The 23,348-nt window shown below is 44.2% G+C and overlaps 1 protein-coding gene across 14 annotated transcripts in view; it reads right to left on the reverse strand.

Annotated features, from left to right (window-relative positions):
* Nucleotides 1-23,348, reverse strand: part of TIAM1 (TIAM Rac1 associated GEF 1) — a 192,261-nt gene that overhangs the window by 30,273 nt on the left and 138,640 nt on the right. For all 14 annotated transcript variants that reach the window (XM_074600674.1, XM_074600573.1, XM_074600601.1 and 11 more), the window contains 5 exons: nt 22,366-22,536; nt 16,428-16,532; nt 12,687-12,768; nt 7,479-7,565; nt 3,889-4,113 (listed from right to left, as the gene is read on the reverse strand). In XM_074600674.1, the coding sequence (XP_074456775.1) occupies nt 3,889-4,113; nt 7,479-7,565; nt 12,687-12,768; nt 16,428-16,532; nt 22,366-22,536 (670 nt within the window). The remainder of the gene's footprint in view (nt 1-3,888; nt 4,114-7,478; nt 7,566-12,686; nt 12,769-16,427; nt 16,533-22,365; nt 22,537-23,348) is intronic.

Genomic DNA, 23,348 nt, shown 5'->3' on the forward strand with positions numbered 1-23,348 from the left:
AGTCCTTCTCAACCAGATTTATGCAGACTGCATTAGCAGGAGAGAAGACAAAGCCAGGAAAAACAACAATAGATGAAAGGAACAAAACTTGTGGCTCTGCGAGCCTGATGCAGCACAAATTCTTAGGGGAAAGTATAAATCATACCCAAGATGATATTTTTCACATCAATTAGAGATATAAAAGCCAAGGGCATTTCAAGAATAACCTGTTAAGTAAACACAATGAAGTAACCGCTGCCACAGAGCTGATTTGCAGCTCTAGCCCCAACCTCGATATATACAAGGTAGTTCCAGATAATGAAACAGCTGTAAGAGACGCCGTATTTAACAGGAGCGCTGGCAGTCACTTCAGGGAGGTCGACTCCCAGAAACACAGCCCTGCTTTGCTCCTGGAAGACCTCCCACTGAGTAATAAGGCATTAGGAAAGCTTCCTTAAAAAAAAATGTAACAGCATCTTCCTGTTGGAAACACACGGTATCATTTGCCTCACACAAAAAATCTACCCTTTGCTGCCTTCACAGCCGATGAAGAATTGCCAGGGAAGAAGATAATGATAGGCCATCCGCATGATCGGTCAACCAGACCCTGAATTTCTGGAGGATGGATGTGCCTACAGGTGATTTATACCTGCCGGCATTCTGGCCCAGCAATGTTTCACCCCCCTGCTGAAAGGGGGGGCTACACTATTTCAGGACTGAAGAAAAAATCTGCATGCTATAAATAAAGCATATAACAGAAATCACTGAGCTGATTTGCCTAGCCAGCCAAACTGCCAGTAATCAACAAGGACACAAATAAATGGGTCAGTGGGTATTTCATACTTGACTGCTCTCTACAAGGAGCTGTGGAGCTGAGACCAAAAATCTAAGATACAGCCACAATCTCCTAAATAAAAGCATGTATCTCTTTTCAAAATTCCACGTGGATTCCATTTTAGGTAATGACTCCCTGAAAAAGCACAGAGCCAGAAGAAGAAAGATTTCAGTAAAACACTGAGATCTCTAGAGAAATTTGGTTTTTTAGAGAAATTGATGGGGAAGATCAAAACACCTGCCTCCCAATTGCACACTTGGGTGCAGATCCTTGATTTCACTCCCACCTCAGGCTAAGTCATCCCAAATTAGAGCATCGGTGTTGTTCAGCTTTAAACACCATCTTAACATCATTCTTCAGAGGCGTATTTCATATGGCAACTACAGGTGCTTTCAGAAGCTGCCACAGACACCTGCACATCTGCTGATGAGCTATTGTGTTGCTTCTGTTGGTTAAAAAAGTATTCCTCCCCCTTTGAGGAGGAATGAAGGCGATTCCCACCTCAACGTTTGCTGCGTTTTGAAGGAAAGCAAATGTCAAGAAAGCTCTCGCCCGTCGCCTGAAAGAGAGAGGGAAGGAACTGACTACAGGACACCAAAAGTGAAGGGCAGGTGTACCGAGAGAAATCCAAAGGGAAAAGGAAGCCTTAAAGCTTATCCCCGGTCCTGGGGAGCTATTTAAGAAGCAGGCGCTTTGGCCCACCAGACAGTTCACATGCTCACTGCAGGACATGGAAAAACAAGCAGCCGTTCCACACCACTGCGATAACCACAAAAACCCAGCTCGGGAGAAGCTTACAAAGGAGGGCAGACATCACTTGAGTTGGGAGCAGCACAAAGGAAATCGTGCCTACAAAGCAGCAGAGGCAGGAGGTCTGATTTTGCCATGACATGTCCATCAGCCACGTCCTGTGTTTTCACATAGTGCATGCAGCATTATTCTGGACAATGTTAAAAGGCTAATGCTAGGCTCTTCAGACACGTTTGGCAAACCGTGCACTATCTCACCCTCGGGACGGAAAAGGACCCCTCGAAGACCCTCAAAATAATGATGCAGAGAACTGACAGTGGCAGAGAAACTGCTTGTTGAGACCCCGTGTTACGAAATGTGACTGCTCTGCCTTAGAAATCACTATGTTGCATAAATACAAAAGTCTCAGTTCCCAATTCTTTGCACCCAGGGCAGACACTCACTTCAGCGGAAAGTCAGGGTATGAGGACTCAGCACTCGGGGGTTCAGTGAAGAAGCACAGGCAAGGAGACAAAAGGATGGGGCCCACAAAGAGCTGGTGTTCAAGTAGGAAATGGGGGCATCTTGTGGCCAGCTATAAAAATGTACAAGATGAGTTTTGATTTTTCAGCACAAAAGCCTAACTGGGAAAAGTTCCATGAAAATTAAAAGGGAAAAAATGTCCTTCTGAAAGTGTTCAATTTTAACTGCCTTTGGGGGTTTATCCCACATCTTACATGAGGTTGCTTTTATCAGTCCCCTCAGAGGTATCTGCAATAAGCTGTTTTTAAGCTTTTTTGTTCGCGCTATTCTACTTGCTATGAAAACCACGTTCCTCAAAGTCAGACTAGGGGTCCAGCTTTCTCTTTCCCCACTACACGTTCCCATCACCTGAACAATGACATTTTTGCTAGATCACTTTCAGTAAATATTTTAAGCAAAACCAGAGCAGCATCCAGAGAGGCAGGCTGTACCTCTGTGACCCTTTGCAGGCAGAGATGAGTCAGCTTGGTCCTGAGCCCAAGCAAGCTGTCTTTCACTGTGGCTCATTTGCTCCAGCTCAGCATCACGCTAATGCACTCACAGCACTCCTGGGTTAGCTCCAGTTTGCACCCAGACTCATCCCAGAAGCCCTTACACCGAGTGACTGCAGCGATCAGACAGACATGTCCTGGGAGAAGGCTGACTTTAACCCCGGTGAAGTGCATGAACAGCCCCCCTCTTGCTCCAGCTTTTCATTCCAAATGCCCAAAACAAGACCGTTTCATAGTTATCAAAACAGTTATCTTGAAATTTCTGAAACCTTTACTTTGGGGAGAAAACAAGGTATTTTGACATATTCGGACACCATTTACTTTTGGCTGGAAGTCAAAATTTACCTCAACTCAGAATAGTTTTGATTATCTAGCAACTACTTGGTTTTGGCCATTCCATTCATTTTTCCTGTATTTTAAATTATTCCAAAAAAATAAAGCAAGCAGGTACATCCAGTATCCTCTTCTGTTTTCGAGTACGGGGGACATTGAGAAGCTGGCAGGTAAGACTTGACTAAGAAGGCAGGCAAGAGGAGACATGGTACAGGAGCTTTCCTGCTATCCCGGTGCAATTCCCAACACTGCTGTCGTACAGAGGTAATGGCTAGCAACTGCCAAGGAGGCGATCCTGCTCTTCTGCAGCTGTTTCCCTTATCCCGGCACGGGTGCTTGTACTCAGCTGGTTCAGGAAGCTAAACCAGTGGCAAACAATTCACATTTGCTAGGGATTAATTTTCTGCCAGTTCAGTTCTCTGACCAGGGCAGCGTGGTGGGCAGGGATGCCTCTTCCCACCACAGTGTGCTGTGGGACCAGGCAGATACGTCAGGCTGTAACATCAATCCCACCTTTAGGTGTTTTGAACTGTCCTAGTGAGTTAGTTATGCATCTCATCAAACACACAGGGCTCCTCTGCTCCTGGCTAATCCCAGAGAGGGTGAATGCTTATCCCCTTTTCCTTCCCTGCCATACGTACATCCTGTGAGCAAATCCAGAGGTAAAGGCGCCTCCTGAGCAGCCCGTAAGGGAGCAATTAGTTCTGTGACTTGCTGTAGGCACCGCTAGACGATGTGACATGCATTTGGCGGTGACACATGCTTCACAGCCTAACCGTGTACACAGTCATCCTTCATTGCTACCGCAGATTATACCTTACAGTTTCCAGAGCTCCCGTGCATTATCTGCCCAGGACATTCACACTATGATTCCTCTCACTTCCACCATGGAAGTTACATGCAGGGATCAATGGGATTACACCAGCACATTGTAAGCGTGAATCCTCCTCCTGGTAATTTCTACACTGAACCCAATACCTTGGCTGCTCCCAGCAAACGCCAGCGCGCCGTCACTCAAGTCAGATGGATTTTCCAAGCGACGCGGTGGTGGCTGCATTAATTTCTGCCCTTCCTCTATCTCAGGATAGGTGCGGACGGTAAGACACAGCGAAGGCTGAACAAGGGCATCTTTCAGCAAAGCTGAGTCCAGCTCCTCAGCAGCTTTCTTGTTAATCTCCACAATTTCATCGCCAGCTTTCAGGCCTGCAACGCAGAAAGGAACAGGTAAGACTTGCACAGTAACGTTTCTGTTACCCACAGACATCAAGGAGCTCAGCCAGGTGTTTATGAAGTGCCAGACAGTGTTATGTCTAGACATAAAGTAAACATTTATGACTGCAAATGATACTGGAATTTGATGGACTTTTGCGAGATCTGTTGTCAGGCTAGTACTCCAGTGCCATCCCTAAAAGCGCAGTGCCCAGGAAGTCCCTCACAACATACCAGCAACAAGATAACCTCTTTTTCTTCACGTCTCTCTGCAAAGGAACACCTGCTGTACAGCAAGTCACCTTACACAACATATTGCTCTTAAATAAGTGTATACTGAAGGACAGAATCAGACTTCTGAGGCGTTACACAAGGGACAGGGGAATCTGGCTTTTAACTTTCCGTACAAGTGAAGGCTTTTATTGGAAGTGGTCACCGACCCATACACCTAGGAGGAGAGAAAACGTTTCCCGCTCAGCTGGAGCATATGGTGTAGGACTTCAGATAGCCTCCTCTCTGGCCCTGACTGAATCACATCCTAGCACACAGATCTTCAAAAGGCAAATTTTAGCGCTTGGTAAGTTAGTCATGGGTTTTTTCCAATCTGATTTCAGGAGTTATTTATAGCACCAGCGCCCAAGGGAAAAGGGGATCTGCAGAAGAAACAGCTGACTCCTGCTTGCTTCGGGGGCGATACAGCAATGCCGACAGACCACATGCAGCCCTCCGAGGTGCCGCAGGAAACCTAACCTTTCCCTCAGCCAGCTGGGCCCGCTCTCCGACTGACAAGAGCAAGCTGGACCAGGGTTTAATCCCAAATAATCTTTAGGGTCGGGAAGGCAGCAGCACACCAGGGCACACTGGTGCTGACAGCCCCGATTGTCGGGGCTGCTCCTGCTGCTGCAGCTTTTGTCTCCACTTGAGGGGGACACTAGTGGTCCCCACTCAGGCATCCCACCAGGAGCCGGCCCACTGGGCACGGCCGGTGGGAAAGCATACTCTGCAATTGCCACCAACACACCAATGGGACCACCATGGCATCCTAGTCACTGTCCTGGCATTTACAGCGATGAAAGCTGTAATTTATAGGGTCGAAAGAGCTGCTCTGGGGCTCTGAGTAGCGAAAGAGCTACTCAGGGTTGCAGTCCTCTGGCTAGGCAACCATGCAAAGGAGGAGTCTTGCCACCCTTAAAGGCCAGATAAAAGGCCTGACTCGATGAGCCTGAGCTGCGAGCAGAGCTCTGCTGCATCCTCCAGGAAACAGATTACCTACCCACATTCAAGAAAAGAAATGTGGAAGGGAGGAGGCTAAAGATCTTCGTTCTTCTTTAGGAAAATTGAGATCTTTCTAAATGCATGTAATTGCGCCCAGAAACTGTAGTATGGCGTGCAGTTTCCGAGAGAATAAAATGAACTAGATAGAATAGCTATGAGGTAAATGGACCATAAAATCATATTTGAAACAAGGACAAAACAAGGCAAGTCAAGCATTTCGCGTTATTTCATTTATTCTACTCAGTGATGCCATGTCATAATAGTAGCACATTAATATGCCTGCAACCATAAACATCATATCTGGGGCTTCATTTACTATTTGTAATACTTGTTTTGAATCATTTGGGATACAGCATCATGTCTATCTCAGTACAATCAAGCACCTCAAATTCAAAAAAATGGTCTGGCTAACGCAGACCAACAGAAAAAATCAAAAGATAAATCATAAAAATTATTAGGATAAAATAAATTTTAAGTTTTCTAATTGGAGGAAAGATTGCAAATCAAATATTGTATCTCGTCTGGTTAGACTTACTATGGGAAGTGCAGTCAAATGCAAACACGCATGTAAATAATGGGAGGAAGAGAGAGTTTCCTCCCTGCTTTCTGCAAACTCTGGGTTGTCTTGTCACAATATATCCTGCCAAATACTGTTCATAGAGAAGTGGCTTTTTATCTCAATTATGGAGAGCAACATACTACTGAAAGCATGTTTTAGCGTTTCAGCCCCACAGGAGGCAGTCTGTGCTCATGCATTCATTTAAATTGTTGTTCAAACATTACCTAAAAGCAAAATAAGGAAGCTCTGCTGAAACCCCCCCACCTTCACCATCATATTCTCTTTGCTCCTCACAGGAAACCCACAGGGTTTTATTTCCCTGTGGCAAGCTGGCAGAGAGCTGCCCCCGAGCCCCCCTTCAAGGCTTTTGGCAGAATACCCATCCCATCAGCCAGGGAATCGTACCGGGCTGAGGTGGGGTGAGGAGGGACAGGAAAGTGAAAGATGGTCATGGACACATGCAGCAGCCTCCAGAACCACCTATGTGGTTTTCTCAAGTTAGGGTTAGAGGCTACAGCTGAGTGAAATGCCAGGCTAGCTGCAGCCAAACCCGCTCCCCCTGCCCTGCCCCTGCTTCTGCCTTCCAGGATTCTCCCTGCGCAGCCCAGTCCCTCCACTGTGCCACTTCTGACACTCACTTCACTGCAGCACAAGACAGTTCCATTTGCTAGTGGGTCAGAAAACCAGCCACACATTTCTGCCATGGCAGTTTTCTATCAAGACGGTGAGCCGAAGCGGCTCAGCAGAATGCCAGAGTCGGCACAAGGCAAAGGGCTGGAGCAGTTTGGGGAAGACCAGATCCCCTTGCTTTCGGCAATAGCTAACTGTTGAATAAGCTCTGCAAGACCATACAGCCACTTGCCAAGAAAACTCCGAAGGTGTTTTTGAGAACTCTGCATACATTGATGGGTTATGAAGAGATGAGTGTCTTCACACTCTTCACGCTCCCCATGTTATACTTTAAAATCTGTTTAGGTTTCAGCTGCCCAGCTCCTGTGGCTGGAAAGGCCAATGAATGGGAAAAGCAGTAAGGGCACGGCAGTATCAGCTTGGGTACACTGCAGTTAAGCCGTATCCTGCTCTGCCCTGGGACGAGCCCGGCAGCCTAGTTATCTCTGCCGGTTTCTGGTCCAAGTGCTGTCATGCTTCCTGCAAAGGCTGGATGCAAAACTAGAGGCAGTAATCCCAGCCACAGAGAGCGCTATGATGACTTCTATTGTACCCATTTATCTTGCAAGTGACTGACTTAAGAGGGCCCCTGCTCCTCTTTCTAGCTGCAAGGGGCAAGCTGACCCCACTACATATATAGCAACTCAAAATTAAAAGAGGTTGACTGTATAGCATAGCTGATGCCAACAGCAGAACAGCCATGTATTCAGTACCTGAGGTTTGTCCCAGAAGAACATGATCTCTTTTGGACTGGGATCCTGCTTTGGTGTGTTCATAAAGCTCCCATCCCAGCAAGCTCATGGTCTATACCACAATTAAACAAACAATAACAAAAGCACTTTAAAAAGTAGTTTACCTTTCTTGAAAGCTAGGCCTGTCTCTTTGACGCCGTTCACATACAGCCGACGAATGCCTTCCTCTTCCACGGAGGACAGAGAGAAACCTAGAGAGATACCCAGTCAGACAGTTAGAAAAAGCCAACCAGTTTCTGCATGGCCTAACAACTACACACTCTACAGGTAAGGCTGTGCTGTCCCTGCAGCAAGCAGTCAGGAATTCCTCCCTTCTCCTTTCCCGCAAGCCTTTACAAACATAAAGGGAAAGTTAAAAAATGAAAGTAGCTTTAACAAAATCCTGAACTGAACTTCTGAGTTTATATATAAACCATCTACAGCTTTATTTGAGGATACCACCGCTGCAAAACATTGGAACTGACTTCCAATTCTCTTGCCACAAAAAGTCACTTCAAGAAGTTTTACTGTTTGCAGACGAAAGCTGTGCAGAGCTGTGGCTTGTGACCCAAGCCGACAAAAGCCAGGAAATGGAGAGCTCTGGCTGACGCCACCCTGAACTGGGACAAGGCAGGACAGCTCCTGCTAAAGCAGAATGCCAGCTTTTACTTTTTGAAATCCCTGGACTGGGCAAGTTTGTAAAAATGCCACTTTCCCTTTCCCCCTTTCGTTTCTCAGCTGCTCCTGGCACAACCTCTTATTTGCCAAGTCTCAGCTCAATGCACATTTCATAGCTACAATACAGACCCACAGAACAGCCTTATAATGGAAGTACTGACACAGCCTTAATCTGAACAGTGCAAACGGTACCATTATGTTTGGGTTTGGTGATTTTCTTGCCATTTGTGTTTGACACTGTGTAAGATAACAATGTGTAAAGGAAATACAATGTGGTTAGTTAAATACGGTTTGTTTATTTACTGTTGAGAGTTATCTAAAGCAGAACATTTGCCTTTCTGAAACTTCATTACTCCCTAACTGGGTGTAGGTAACCATTTGCTCTCTTTCTGATTAGAAAAACATTTGCAAACCTCTGGGGGGAGACGCTTGTTTGACATGGAATTAGCCACTAGCCAAGAGGAAGCAGATGTGCTGGGAGCCTATTCTGACTTTAGGACTCCCTTCAGGTTGGTGGCTATGGATGAGAAGTTATTTTTTCATCCATCATTTAAAAAAAAGAAAGGAGGGGGAAGAATGTGGCGGCCTAGAAGCGAGGAGCATATGGCCCTTTGTGACTTACTGAGCTACTTGGAATCTGTACGCGAGCTGCTCAACCTGAATAAGATGAAATTCATGAAGCTCGCTCAAAACACCAACTCTGTCAATGAAAAAAACTCTTGACTAAGCAAAAGAGCAGCTGTAAAAAATAGTAGCTATTGGTTGTCATCACTGCAAAGCCTACCTGGAAAACCCTCAACCAGATGCACAGTGAAGCATGCCCAAGACTGCAGTTCAAGTCAGCACAAATAATCAGTTACTGGTATCATCACCCTTTTGCAACTGAAATGCTGTTTTGCAGCCAGCGATCATACAGTTAAAACAAGGTTGAGTTGCATCTCAAGTTCTCGCTGTGGCTGTGTGAAGAAGTTAGCACACCCAAACAGTCCCAAGCTCCCGTTCTCCTCCATGAGAAGACCTCTGCCTCCTCCAATCTGTCAAGGCTAAGGTGTGGTTGCTTTTTAATTCAGCTTTCATTCAAAATTAAAAAAAAAAGTACAGAGTGGAGCACATGTAAGGAGCAATTACATGTGTTGTCATCACCTTTAAGAGATGAGAGATGGGCAACTGGTAACAGCCTTGAAATGGTCACCTCACAAATACACTTAACCTCTATGCAGACAGGGTATGTGACCATACCCCAGGTATGGATAAACTGCTTTATTTCCAGAGTTGTGATGCAGGTGGATCCGGTAAACAATCTGAAGCAGCATTCCTGCCCCACTGCAGTGCCGGTGCCAGTGGCAGTAAATCAGAGCAGGGAACTCATCCAGATGGGAAATAACTCAGTCAAGTGTATGCGTGTGTGTGTAGATACACGTATATATATATACTTGCATATATGCATAAAAATGTATGTGCAGTTTGTATATACACATGTATAGTATGAATGTACAGCCACTTTCCATCTGGCTGAATTCTGCAGGTGCTCCACACAAACACGTGTACTAGCATTGCATGAGAGGAAGGGCAGGAGTGGGTGGAAGCAACAGCGATTGCATAAGCTGGCACCACTGCCAAGAAGATTATAATCAAGCTGTGCATGGACTCTGAAACACAGGTGTGAAGAGATGGGTGGTGACCCAGACAGAGCGTTTCCTTCACTGCAAAGTTTTGATGACAGGAGAACAAAAGTCTGCATCTATGAGTGCACACGGCCTCAGCGAACCAGCACAATACCTGAACAAATCCGCCTCCAGAAAATTACCTCGGTCCCCTGAGACAGACAGTTGCTAACAAAAATGTCAGCATGTTCCTGGTACATGCAGGAGCTGAAAGCAATAGGTTCTTACTGCAGGTGCGCCTTGATTCCTGCCCACACAACCTTTGCAAAGAGGCTGGTGCCAGTGAAAGAAGCAAGAATGTATGTGTCCAGACGTCAGCAACAGCATCACATTGACAGATCTAACATTTGCAAGGACCGACCCACTGGCCAGACACTCCAGGAGTGCCTCTTACCACAGGCACACTGGTGGGAGTAGAGACACTATCAAATGTTCCCAGGTGAGCTTTCCCTGAAAGGCTCTGCTCCATCCTCTTTATGTCACTTGAACTCATGGTGTCCCCAGGCACGATGGCGAAGCTGCTCCAAAGGCCTGCTAACACCTGAAGGGGCAGCTTTGTCCCCTCCCCAGCACCAGGATCTCTTAGCTGGCCCAAAACAGCTTGCAAAGCCAGCAGACAGCTATTCATTTATTTTATTACCTTACCTTTCTGCCAGGCCAGTGAACTCAACTGGCCTAATTGCACCCTTAGTGAAAGGGTTTCACCTCCCTATCTTTGATACCATGCCAGTTAAATGGAGATAACAGCACTAAATCTACATTGTTGGGATTAATTAATAGCTGCTTGTGAAGTATCTTGAAAATTCAAGGTGATTTACAAGTATTATTATTGCTATAGCTGGAATACTAGCAACAGCAACAGGTAATGTCACTAATGATTTTCATAATCTCATCCATTTTCAAAATGAAGACTTCTTCAGTTCTTCTGGAGGAATCACGGCACGGGGAATTTGGACATATGTTTTTAAAACGGGCAAGAAGTATGAGGCTTGAACAAAGCTGCACAGAAAAACACAAGCAATCACCAGGATGAAAAGTCCCTTAGGGTTCTAAGCATTCGGCTTCAGTACTGGCTCCTGACCCTGTTCCCAGCACTTCCCGAAGTGCCCGTGAGGGGCTGAGCCTCCAGCGCTGCCCGGCTGACTGAGATCCAATCTCAAAGGCAGCCCCTCTCACACAAAGACTTACGCAGGTGCTCAGCTGCTTGGAGAGAGTGCAGTCAAGTTATTGATTTAGGGTTTTTTTCAAAACAAAACCAATAATAAGAACCCTTAAGCAACCCCGTTAAAAAGATTCTATGCCAAAATTTTAAAGCTCTGATCTTCATGTTGCCGTAGCTTGTGAACGTGCTGTAGGTTTCCCTCTGGGTTGTAAAAGTATGCTTTGGCAATGCTAATTCTGTGAAGAGACTAAAAGAACTAAAAACTCGAATGCACCTACCATACAGGATGGGAAAGGATTTCAGGAGGAACCCAGCACCAAGGCAGGATCAACACTTCACCTCTGCTTGCCTGCACACATGTATTTCAGCACACACTTGTTGCTGCATGAACACATAGTACTGTTTCTATGAGACACGTGCAGACTACAGAAATTCTGCTGCCATTTAGGGTCAAAGTAAGTTTTGCCATTTTCTTTCAATGAAAGCAAAGTCAGCTTTTTTGGGGTGCATTTATCATTCACTCCCTGCAGGGTCGGAGCCACTGGACAGATACATCCCCTGTCTCACACAGCTGATCTCATTTCACAGGACATGACAGTGCTTTTTACAGTCTTTCCCATTTGCCATTTTAAAAAAGAGAAGAGAAGAAAAGGAAATAAACAGGAAATGCCATGATACCCCTAACTCTTGCAGTGCTTTCAGGCACAGCATAATTACCGAACCTAGGGCCATCGCTGTGCTGGTTAATATTTCTCTCTTAGGCCTTCAATATTAAAAATGCAGTCAGTACCACTGCTTTGTAGCAGACCTCAATATTCAAATGGACTGCAGCTGTATATTAAGCAGTTTGGGGATTCAGAATTATTCTAGTCATTAAAACTGAATATTTAGATAAACAGTAAAAAGATGCAGATTGGTTTCCCGCAGGGTAGGTTGCAGAAATAACTTTAAAAATACACTACAGAACCGTAATTGCTAGACCAAAGGGCAAACTCACCAGGCTGGAGGTCTGTAACTTGAAATACTTGAAAGCTAACAAATACGACCACCCCCAGGTAAAGATTAGGGATTTTGCTGAAATTACACAGGGAGGACTTCTGCTCTTTTATGTTTTATAGACAGATGTGTGTCAGATTCTGTCTCTGTCCACAGGGCATCCTCGAGGGCTGGGTGTGCACTGGGGCCAGGCTCCTGCAGCCTCAAGAACGTCAGGGAGAGACAAGGACCCACCTTGCGTGTCCACAGCAGATGGGGAAAGGGGCAAAGCAGCCTCTCCTGGATAGCTGCCTGGCCGCAACTCCCACCCACAGCGATGCTCCTGGCTGCATCCCTGCCATCACGCTTGGTGGAAGGGGTGAAGAGTGGGAGAGCCTGCTAGCAGCGGCAAGGCACAGTGGCAGCCCTCTCCTAAGCCCCACTGCAGGGTCCCCATGAACGCCGGGGTGCTGGCATTCATGTAAGATGTGAAAACTGGCAAAGGATGCTGTTTTCTGCCGGCGCTCAGCTGCACAACCTCTGTAGGTGGTGTTCTGAGTAACTACAAGAACAAGAAAACATCTGTCCTTTCTGCCAACATAGCTCTCATCAAAGAGCTGCACATCCTACAGCTCGAGCACCAGGAAACACAGTGTTCAGTGCACTACAAATAAAACTGTCCTGCTCCAGGGCAGGAGAGCGAGCTTTCTGAGGATGGCACAGGAATCAGATGCGCTTTTCTTACTGTGTTCAGATGGCCTTTCAGGTATGTCAACAAATAGCAAGCAAGAATCTGCACACACTAGAACTGACCTCGGTAGAAAAGTGAAAACAAATCAAGGAGAGAAACTCACCATAAATATCAGAGGATGCATCAGACTTCTCTATTTGAATGTGCTGTGTAATTTTCTGACAGACTTCTATTTCTTTGTAGAGCTGAATAGAAAAAAAACCACAAGAATATGTTACTGTGGGAGGACACATCAATTGCAATCTTTTTGAACAGTTTGGGTTTTTTAATTACAGGCGGAAGAAATGGACTGTGGTCATTATTGAACAGTTTTTCTCCACGTGTGAGATGTATTAGTAGTGTCACTATGCTTTACTGTTAGCACACAGTTAAAGAGGAGGCAGCAGTGTTTTACTACTGCCAACATAAGAGCAAGGATACATCTATTTAACTCGGTCAATACCATTTTGAATAAACAAGAAACAGAGCTTCTGTTCCTGTATTTTATCGGCAGTCATCATTTAATGTTTTTATATTATTTCGATTAAGACATTGCAGGAATTCAATTATTCGATAGTATTAAAATCACAAAGAGGGATTTTGTTTCTCAAATACATTTCTTAGTTGTTAGAAGACTATCTGATTTGGTATGCAGCTCTTTCTTAGCATGAAATTTCACCTTTAACACATTTATGTTTATTTGCCCCGAGAAGAGCCCCCCAAGTCTTTGAAGTGGTCATTAACATCCTTCCTGGGAGACCAGCACAAATTCACACCTAGGTAATAACCCAGAAGCCCAGTCACACAGGTGCAATTCACTCTGCCTTTCAGGAGCCAAGCAACACCCCAGCAGGGGTACACCCCTCTGCCACAGCTCACACATTTTGTGCTTTTAAATCACTTACGTTCTCCTCTCTTGTGTGGCTCGCTATTGTACCGGGGTCCTGCCCCGAGCTCCCAACAAAGGGCCTGTCACCCAACCTGAGGCAGGGAAATCCAGCTTTTCCAGACAAAGTCACTTGGACCAAATATTTAGAGGCTCTGAGCTGACATCTTTGGGAGTCAGCCCTGACTTACTCCTTTTAAGGCAGCCTTGACATTCTGGAACCCGCTGGCTCAGCCAAGGTTTGAAGCTGTTTTTCCCATAGCACAGGCTAGCACTTAAGTAACAAATCATCCTTTTGTCTTTGGAAAAAATCACGCCCACAGGTAAATGACAGCCCACAGGTAAATACTGTTTACATGCTGGTATAAGTGTGTAAAAAAGCAATTCACAATAATTCACATTTTGTAACTAAGTGGCATCAGTGTTTGGACTGAAGTATTTAAACCATTTCTTTAAAAAAGAAGAGTAACTCATTAGTAAAGGTTTTCTTTAATAAAAATATAATTTTATCTCCTGCTTGTATCAGCACTTACACATCTGTTTAATTGCAAATAATATATTACAAAACAGTTATATACCCATTTAAATGATCGTATATAGTCAAATAAAATGTAAAACTAAATAAGGATGCCATGTTAGCAATATTTTTAAAATGCAGTTTTCAAATATAGGAACATATTATTCAGAACCTGGAAAAGAGTCAAATGACATTTACAAAAATCTCAGCTAGATTTCAGCAAAGGTTTTAAAAAGAGGAGAAAGAAAAAAAAAGAAGCAAAAATCACAGTATTTTCAGAACAAAACTTGAGTCTGATCCCTCCAGTCATCTGAACTGAGCATGCAGGACCAGAACCAAGGAGGACGTCTGACACGGTCTCGCAGGGATACGGGAGCCATGCGCTGCCTGCATCCCAAAGTACCTTTTCAAGCAAGAACCTTCGTTGAACAGGAGGGAGATAACTGGGATGCACAGGCTGCAGCTGAGCTGCCCAAACCAGAGAGCCACTCCGACAGCAGCCCTGAGGTGCTGCTTACATTTCCGTGCCCCATGGACCCACTGTTCCGACACCAAAGGCAGGCAGCATATTTGGGCTACGGTGGCTTGTGCCATGAAGCTTTGGAGGAGGATTTTTATTTTTATTATTATCGCTGCTGTTGTTTTTTTTATTATTATTATTTTCATATTATCATCATCATCTCAATATTTTCTCTTCCTTATCCTTTTTTCCTCTACCACTTTTGGTCTTGTCCCGGCACCCTTTCCCAGGACTACCTTTTCCAGCAGCCCCAGTGCCTTCAGCCCACCCTCATCCTACCTGCAAGATTTTCGAGGAGGCCTCTGGTCTCATACTTCCATCTAAAAGTGCCGTCTTACCCAAAGTAAAAAGTCTGGCACATCAAGCTTCAGCCAAAACTCTCCAACACTTAGTTTACAATAAAAGCTGCTTAAAAGTATAACTGCCTGGTACAGCACCTAATGCTAAATACTATCCCCTGAGCTCTTAGTGACATTTTTAACACATAATAAACCAGGCTCGTGAATTTTTGGAAGACTGTGTCAGAGCACAGAGCGTCACCATTAGGGTTTTTAAGAAGAATGGAACATGGGTATTTAATCTCAATTTCTTATTTAAATACATCTGATACATTCTGCAAGAAAAAGGAATATCATCCTAAGAAATCATGTTTACCTTTTCTGCAGCAATGTATGTTTGTAAAAGCATTTTAGTAGATGGCAGATACCTCTAGCAAGGTGACATCAATATTAGACAAAAATAGAGGCATTAGTTTTATCATACTGCACCAGAATCATTTATTTAAACACTTAAATCAAGTAACTCAAATTTTCTTATGAAACAAGCACACACACAAGCAATCATACAAATGTGTGTTGTTTTAGTGTCACTACATTAGATATAACCCTGCAGCACCTATCTGTATTATAATCTTTCATCATGTACATAGCCATGCTGACTGTAGAGTTTCGCTTTAATTTCATTTTTTCAGAACAAACAATAACTGATGACTATGTCAATCCTACATCCTCTCAGCGTAAGACAAGTCACCGAAGCCCTTCCAATGAAACCTAAAATCTATCTCCTCCGAGTTTTGTTTTTTCCCAACTATATTTCACTTCCCAGTCTTAGTACTCAACTAGTACTTTCTCACTCTTTTTTTTTTTTTGACAGTGTTAATGGCAAATCCCAGAACTTCTTTACTAAATGAACAAAAGCATCCATAACTGGCAAAGTTTTACTTTTTATAAATAAAACAGCCACCAATGAAAAGGACTTTAAAAAGCTGTACAGCGTGCATGTGTAAAATCACAGAGTTAAAGCATGACACTAACTCTGTTTGGTCTTTTTTTTAATCTCTGATTTCAAAATTCCTTTGAAGTCTGCTTTTGAGATGAATGACATGAAAACATCCAACTGAAGCAATTAGAAAAGTATATTCTCACGCGTAACTCCAGAGCTTTTTAACCTCAAAGTTTATCTTCCCCTTGAGTGAAAAAAACCCAAACAAACAAACAACAAACCAAAAAAACCCCAACTACTTGTGCATTTCCCCCTCCTTAAAAATCAGGCAAAGTGATCTGAACATGAAATACTCGGGCCTCAACACTATGTCTTTAAAACCACCACGGACAATATGAACAACAGCAAAAGGCAACCTTGAGAGAAGTTAAGCTTAAATGTATGTTTCAGTGACTTTCACACGTTACCTGTGGCTGTTCCGCCTCTCTCTCTCCCACCCAGACACATGCATGCACAAATACAAGATAAACACCAACTCTCTCCCCAGGATGAAATGTTTGGAGAGATTACTTTACTGTAGGCCAATTTGCTATGGCCTGCAAAGCACTATAATTGCAAGGTAAAAAGCATAACCTTGCATATTACATATATCAGATCAACCCTAATTAATAGCGTCCTACCAAGTGTCATTTAATTTTGCTCACTAGGTAGGTAGCATTACCAGTTCATAGATATCCTCTTCTGGCTTTGGTACATAAAATTGAATCTGGTTTTCAATCAGGAATTTAAGACGCAGGTAGTGAGCAGAGTGATCCAGCTGGTGTGTCTGCAAGAAACGGAGAAGAGGCTTTAGAAGAGAAAAGCAACAGCTCACATCACTTATACTTAGAGAACGGCCTGACACTCATAGGAAGAAAAATGCCCCAGCACCGTCTTCCACGAGAGGCCCATGATCTCCTAACCTGAACAAAAAACCTAACCTCCTCCTCTTCCACGGGAATAAGCGTTCATTTAACCACCGACCAGGATGCCAAGGGCAGTGCTAGTACTCTAAGCAGCCTCTTTGGTTCTGCTTATCTGGCAGTTCTGCTCCATCCCATGCTATTGTACAAACAAGCAAACACTATTACAGCAGAAGGCTCAGAGCATACCTTTGTATACAAAGGGCACTTAAAATCGCAAGGAGGAAAATAAATGTTCTGCTAACAGAGAAAAATGTAACAGGGAAGTTTTTTTCTGTTTGCTTTGGGTTTTTTAGCATCTTCATAATTTAGTGAGTTAGCATAATGTGGTAAATTTCAAGCAAGGTTAATATTAAAAAATAAAAAATAAAAAATCTGTATGACCTCTAAATTCAAAACAGCTCAGGATACACCGGCTTTATAAGGCTGAAAGAAGCCAAGAGTTGCATACTGGATTATATCCCAGTGGAAACAGGTCACACCATTTTAATGAATTAGTTATAATTAGCTGAGGATACGGCATTTGGTCTGGGAGATGTTAACGACCTTTTCTCAGCATGATTAATAAACTTGATTTAAGAGAGGTTAATGCAGTGTGTAATCAAAACACATTAGAATTATGATAAACACAAAGGATGTCATTCAGAAGTAACTTTCAAAGTTCATAAACCATTTACTAAAGCTAATGAAAAACCCCAAAGTGATTCACAAATACAGGAGGTAAATTCTTGTTGTCACTTTTGAAATCCCACTATTACATGCTTTTATACATTGGCCTTTTCATTTTTATACGAGAAAATTATCGAAGTTTCCTAGGTTGTACTAAAAACAATAGCTCATCTGCAAATCCATGCGAGAACATCATATTGCCTATTTCGTATGTTTTTTAAAGCCTCGCTTATCCAGTTCAAGCCAAGAGGATGATACATCGGGACTCAGCTGACTGATCACACAGCACAGATGATGAGTAATGCACACCGAGTGACCTGTGGAAAAGATCACACACTGACCTAGCAAACCCTTCAGCAAATACTCAGAGAACAGTGAACGTTTTTGAAAGTCTAGATTAGCCCGTGAATAAAAAACAGCTACCAGAAGAAATAAATAATAAAAAAAAAGACAGATCTATTGCTGCACTCTATGTAGCACTATGTTCAAATATGTCCAATTCAAAGACCAAATTATCTGTATATGAAATTGAGTACCTGAAACGGGATAACTGCCGTAATCCGGACAAATACTTAGTTAATTAAATAAGGAATGTGATAGCTATCAAAGGCCAAAATAAAAAGAGCTGAATGTAGGAGATCCTCACCCTCTCCCCCTTTTTTCCTTTTTGAAAAGCATTTTGCACGCTTTGCTCATTGTTTACTGACTGTTTTCAGTAGTTTTTTCTCTTAAACACACACACATACAAACACCCCAGAAATTAAAGGGAAGCAGAATTAGTTTTAATTGTTCAGAAGTGATACATAGGAGTCCTAGATTAGTTTCTGGTCAGATTAATTTACTATGCCTAGACACAAACTAAAGAGCACCTTGCACACTAATTAAACACAAACACACAGAAAAGACATAGACCCACAGACTGCACACCCCATGGCCAGAGGGAGAAATCCATGATAAGTCTCTCTGAAAGTCTGGAAAATGCTTGAGCCATCTACAGCAAACCCAGTGGGGAAAAAATTCCATGTGGAAAAAACCCACCCTAGCAGAAAAGAGAGACAGGTGACCTGGCAGCCTCCTCCTGCCACCACGGTGTATCTTGCTGTGGTCTCCTGTGCTGAAGCTTTCGTACGCGTCCTGCATTTCATGCAGCATCAGGCACAGCCGCTGCGTAAATGCCAGTCAGCCAGACCTGTGCTGACAAGCTACCTGTCATTGACTAAAGCCCAGGGCTGGGAGAGAGCCCCTGTCTGCAGCCACGTAGTCGTGTCGCTTCCAAAAGCAACTCCAAATGTCCTCCCCTTGCAGAGGAGACCCCAAGGGACGCTTTCCAGCCTGCTCCAGGCCAGCAGAAATCATAACCTGTAGCAGAGGGACATGAACTGACCCAGTCCGGTGCCTCTAGATACTGGGCGCAGGCCAGGAGCTGCCATAGCTGCACAGGTAGGGCAGGGAGCCCATGTTTAGCTGCCCAGGGCTCCCCACGGGGCCGAGGACACCCCGACACCCCTCAGCAACACAGCCGCCGGTTGAGAGCCACCTTGGGCAGGGGCAGGGTGCACCCGCTCTGCAGCCTGCGCCCCAAGAGCATCTTCAAAGAGCAACCTTCCCCGCAGGCGGCAGCTTGATCTGCCGTCCCCGTGGTCAATGACAGGGCTTCTGCTTGCTTTGATATGGGGCACCGCATCAGGCATGGAGATGACCATTGAGACGGCTGGCCATTTTAGAAAGCAGGAGGCAGCCAAAGGCAAGATGACCAATGCTGCACTGAAGGCCTGAACTATGCCAGAGCACAGCATCATCTGAAGAGGTCGCTGGATAAAACCCACATATATTTTGAGCCACTCATTTCTTCCAAGAAACACCATCCGCTGGGGTGGATGCCATTCATCCACTACATTGCAATCCCATCCAAGGCAGGCAATGAGAGTCATCACCATTAAGGCTGTGATGGTGCAGCACATGAGCCACACCATTTAGTTAGTAACACTTGTATAGCTGCAGCAAGGCTTTGTCTACCTCAAAATTTTACATTAAACTGTTTCAAAGAGGGGCATGATTTCCTACTGAACAGAAAGGAAAAGGCCCTCTTAAAGTGGACATAGCCAGCCTGCCCTAAAAGCCATACCATTAACCTTTTCTTTTTTTTTTTTTTGTTGCTGGTCTAGCTGCATCCATATGCGGGAAGGTGGGAGCAGAAACAGTGCAGCTTTAATGGTATTAATATCCTTTCGAGACCACCCAAAATACCTTTTCGCAGTCCAAATAAGCTTCTCGGTTTATTTATTTCTCTCCTAATAACTCTGGCTACGTCTGGACTAAATTAAGCAGCTAACCCAATTTAAAGCACAACCCGACAGCTAAACCGACGTGCTCTTGAAGAAGAATTTACAGCCTGGAGTGTGATCCGATTCAACAGGCTCCACGTGGCGTAGTGGGTCGGCACACAACCCGAACTATTCACCCATTTTGGCTCCCTTCTAGTTAAAGCAAGGGACAGGCATATTCTTTCAGCTTGGTGTGGGAGACCTTCATTAGCGCTGAAATGACAGCATCATGGAAACACGCTAGCCATCCCACCGTATTACTCCAGCTTTGCACTTGTGTGGCCCAAGCTTTTCCAGTAGGAAAACACCAGCTCAAAATCAAAGTAAGCCCGCAAAGCATCAGGCTTAAGTAACTTCTCAGAGACTTTAAGCACAGACCAAGAGACCTAGGTGAAATCTGCTTCTTGTCCCTCGCGCAGGCCTATTTGAAAAATGCGAATTGTTACAAAACACAACCTTTTTTGCTTCTCATTTTTCGTCCAGTTGAGTCAAAAGACTAAATGCCATCCAGTCTTCTATGCTTGATTTTTGGTGTTATTCTCTCCATACTGTCTCTGCCTAAATCCATAGACAGTGTGTGTGTGTGTTTCTGCTCAATTTTAAGATATAACATTATGCAAATGTTAGTAATACATACACACGCATTCACACTGATCAGTATTATCTATAGGAAACAATTTAATGCATATACACTGAATTTTCCTGGCTTCCAAGTGATGTTATTAGTTAAATCTTAGGAGAAATCTTCGAGAAACCATTTTAAAATATGCTTTAAACTCTCCTCCCACCAATCTTGAATCATAAAAGTGTCACAAAGCAGCCTCCAAAACCTAACTTGCTGTATAATAACAAGCAGCAATGTTAGTATAAGAACACATTTTCTACAATGACTTGAGTGCACTTAATGTTCTCCAACAGAATAATCAAGCTCAGTTTAATAGCACAGATAGATTTAACCACATCTACAAACATGAAGAGGTTTATATGAAATGTAGATCTTGAAATGTTTACTATACCAGAACTTGACTGGTTCTCAGATGGCAGATGGCAAACTGATGTGAAATGATGTGGATCAGATATAAAAGGGGAAAAAATGAGCTGAATGCAAGAGACAGAAGAAAGAGATTGATTATTAAACGCTACAGAAAAGAAGGCATCCATCAGTGTTTTCCAGACTGAAAACTCTTACAGAAAGGAAAGAAACAGATAATAGCTCTTCAAAAAACAAACACTCACCCACCTCCCCTTCTCCTTATACACCACCACCCACAACCATCAAACACGCAGTGAAAGACCGGATTCTCAGCAGGTACCTACCGAAACCAGTAGAGCTACACAAGTTTACTCCAGCTAAGGATTTGGCCCACCGAGTTAATCACTCTTACCCAAAGGAAAATATAAATCCTAAAAATAAATCATTACTAATAATGTGTCATCCAGCTTCCCTATTATGTCTCTTTCCAAAAATGTCATCTTCTCCTGAATACAATGAAGAGCTTTCACAAGCTGCAGCACTCTTTAATAGTGCACCTGGCAGAGAGATGAGCACGCTGTATAATTATTGCAAACAAATGCCTTTCTCTCACCTTCCTTCTCTTTGGAAGCACATGCAACATGTTCTAAAAGTCCCCAAAGTTAAGCTCTGAATAGTAATAAATGTTTTCTTTCTTTTGCTGTTGTTGTTGTACAAAAGAGGACTCACTTTTCAGAAAGGCACGTGACTCGAGTTGGGTCTAGCTTGCAGTCAGCCAGTTAGCGCAAAACATACATTATGTACCTGCCAGAACTGAAAGCTTGTATTTAATTTGTCAAAGCTTTCAACTTCTCTGCTGAGATGTAACTCTTTTTAATGGCCAAACGTCTCTGATACTTCATCTTGAAAAGAAATCCAGGTGGCTTTTCTCCCACTGCCCCCCCAATGCAGATAAAAGCTTTCCTCTCTCTTCCCTCCTACCACCTACACCAGGCGAGTCCGACTGCGCAATGTAGACAGCAAACACAGGCACCTTCTCCTACTCCCAGTGCTGCTGTTTTCTCTGTGCCTTCCTCCCCCGCACCAGCCGGAGGGGAGGAAGTGGCAGGGGGAAGGAAGGAGGAACGGCACCTGGAAAAAGGACAACCTGTCACCTGGGAAAGGGTGGGATCAACCCACCTGCCTGCCGGAGGAGGGAAGGGACCATGGAAAAGGAAAGAGCTTGGAAGAGGTGGGGGAAGCAGGGTGGTCGGGTGAGGATGGGGCGTATGCATTACCATGCTGTGGGGCGTCCAGTGAAAGGAAGTGGGCTGGGGGCTGGGATGTTGGGGGGTAGATGGGGAGGGGAGAAGGGTCCTGCACACGGCTTGGTCTCCAGTGGAGGGGGAGTGGGTGGGTGAGTACATGAGAGGTGGCAGCAGAGGCAATAACAGGGTGTGAAGGCACTTCAAAGGCTCATGCACAGCAGCCAGAGTGGAAAAGGCAAAAACTAGTCTACCCTCCCCTCCCTACACGCACGACAAGTTTAGCTCCAGCTGTAGGAATTTTTCTTGTCTGGTGCTTGCACGAAAATTTCAGTGTAATTCATGTTTCTCTTCTAACATACAATTGATCCCCCAACACAGTGCAGTCTGAGCACTGGCATATGAGAAAGTCACTATGAGGTTCAACTGAAAGGGCTCAGCATTGTAGACACTTCACCCTGCTCCAGGGCACGCTCACAGCCTTTACCTTGCAAATCATTTCCAGCACGTCTCGTGTGGTGTCCCCGGGACGGATGACTGTCAGAGCAGGCTGGTTGTTGGGCAGGCAGAACCAAGACGGCGTAAAATACTCGTGAACCCAAATATCACAGTCGGGATTGTGCTGGTGGACGCTGCTCAGTGCCACTTCTTTTTCCCTCTAAATAGACAAAATCTATTATGACTCTACCAGCCAAATACAATCTCCCTCTTCATCAATAAGAAGTGTTAGGAACATTATATGATGTATCAAAAAGCCCTCTTACAGAGAAGACGTTTTATTCATAAGCCTAGATTGAAGGCTTGTCTGAACAGGAAACTTTGCAGTTTTACCTGAGTAGTATAAAGTGTGCCTTCCCATGCCACCCACACAGCTACACTGGTGCAATGCGCTTTTCCTGGGATTTCACCCTATGGCTATTGAGAATGCTAGGAATGTAATAAAAAATAATAGTGATAAAAAGAGATTCAAAATTAAAACTTAAATGCACTATGTTTCTGGGTAAGCCAATCCAAGGCCAACAAAATTGTTGTAGATGTTCTATTCCTATAGCTAGGAATGGTAAAATAGCAAATCTTAGCATTTATTTTGAATTTACTGTCTTTTATACATCCGAGTTGCACTCCAAGCTATAAATCCCCAGGAAGTGATGGAGCTGCAGAATCCCTATTTGCTGCAAGTGGGCTCATGCAGCTAAACCCATATGCACTACATGAAGAATGTGCCTCTTAGCACTGTCTTAATGCTGTTTTATAGCTGACTTTCTCTGGGGAAAGAGAAAGCAGCTGTAATTGTGGCTGCAAACGCAGAAGCTCACAGAAGCGCATGAGAACAAAACAGAGAAAGCCCTGCGCTTCATAGTTGTGCCAACCCTAAATTATGAAAACCCCATATGGCCATCACAAGGTGCCATCTTCCAGAACCAGCGGCATCCAGGTCTTTCTGTAGGCAGGCATTTCCCTGGCATGCAG

Source organism: Larus michahellis, chromosome 1, assembly GCF_964199755.1.
Source record: "Larus michahellis chromosome 1, bLarMic1.1, whole genome shotgun sequence".
NCBI lineage: Eukaryota > Metazoa > Chordata > Aves > Charadriiformes > Laridae > Larus > Larus michahellis.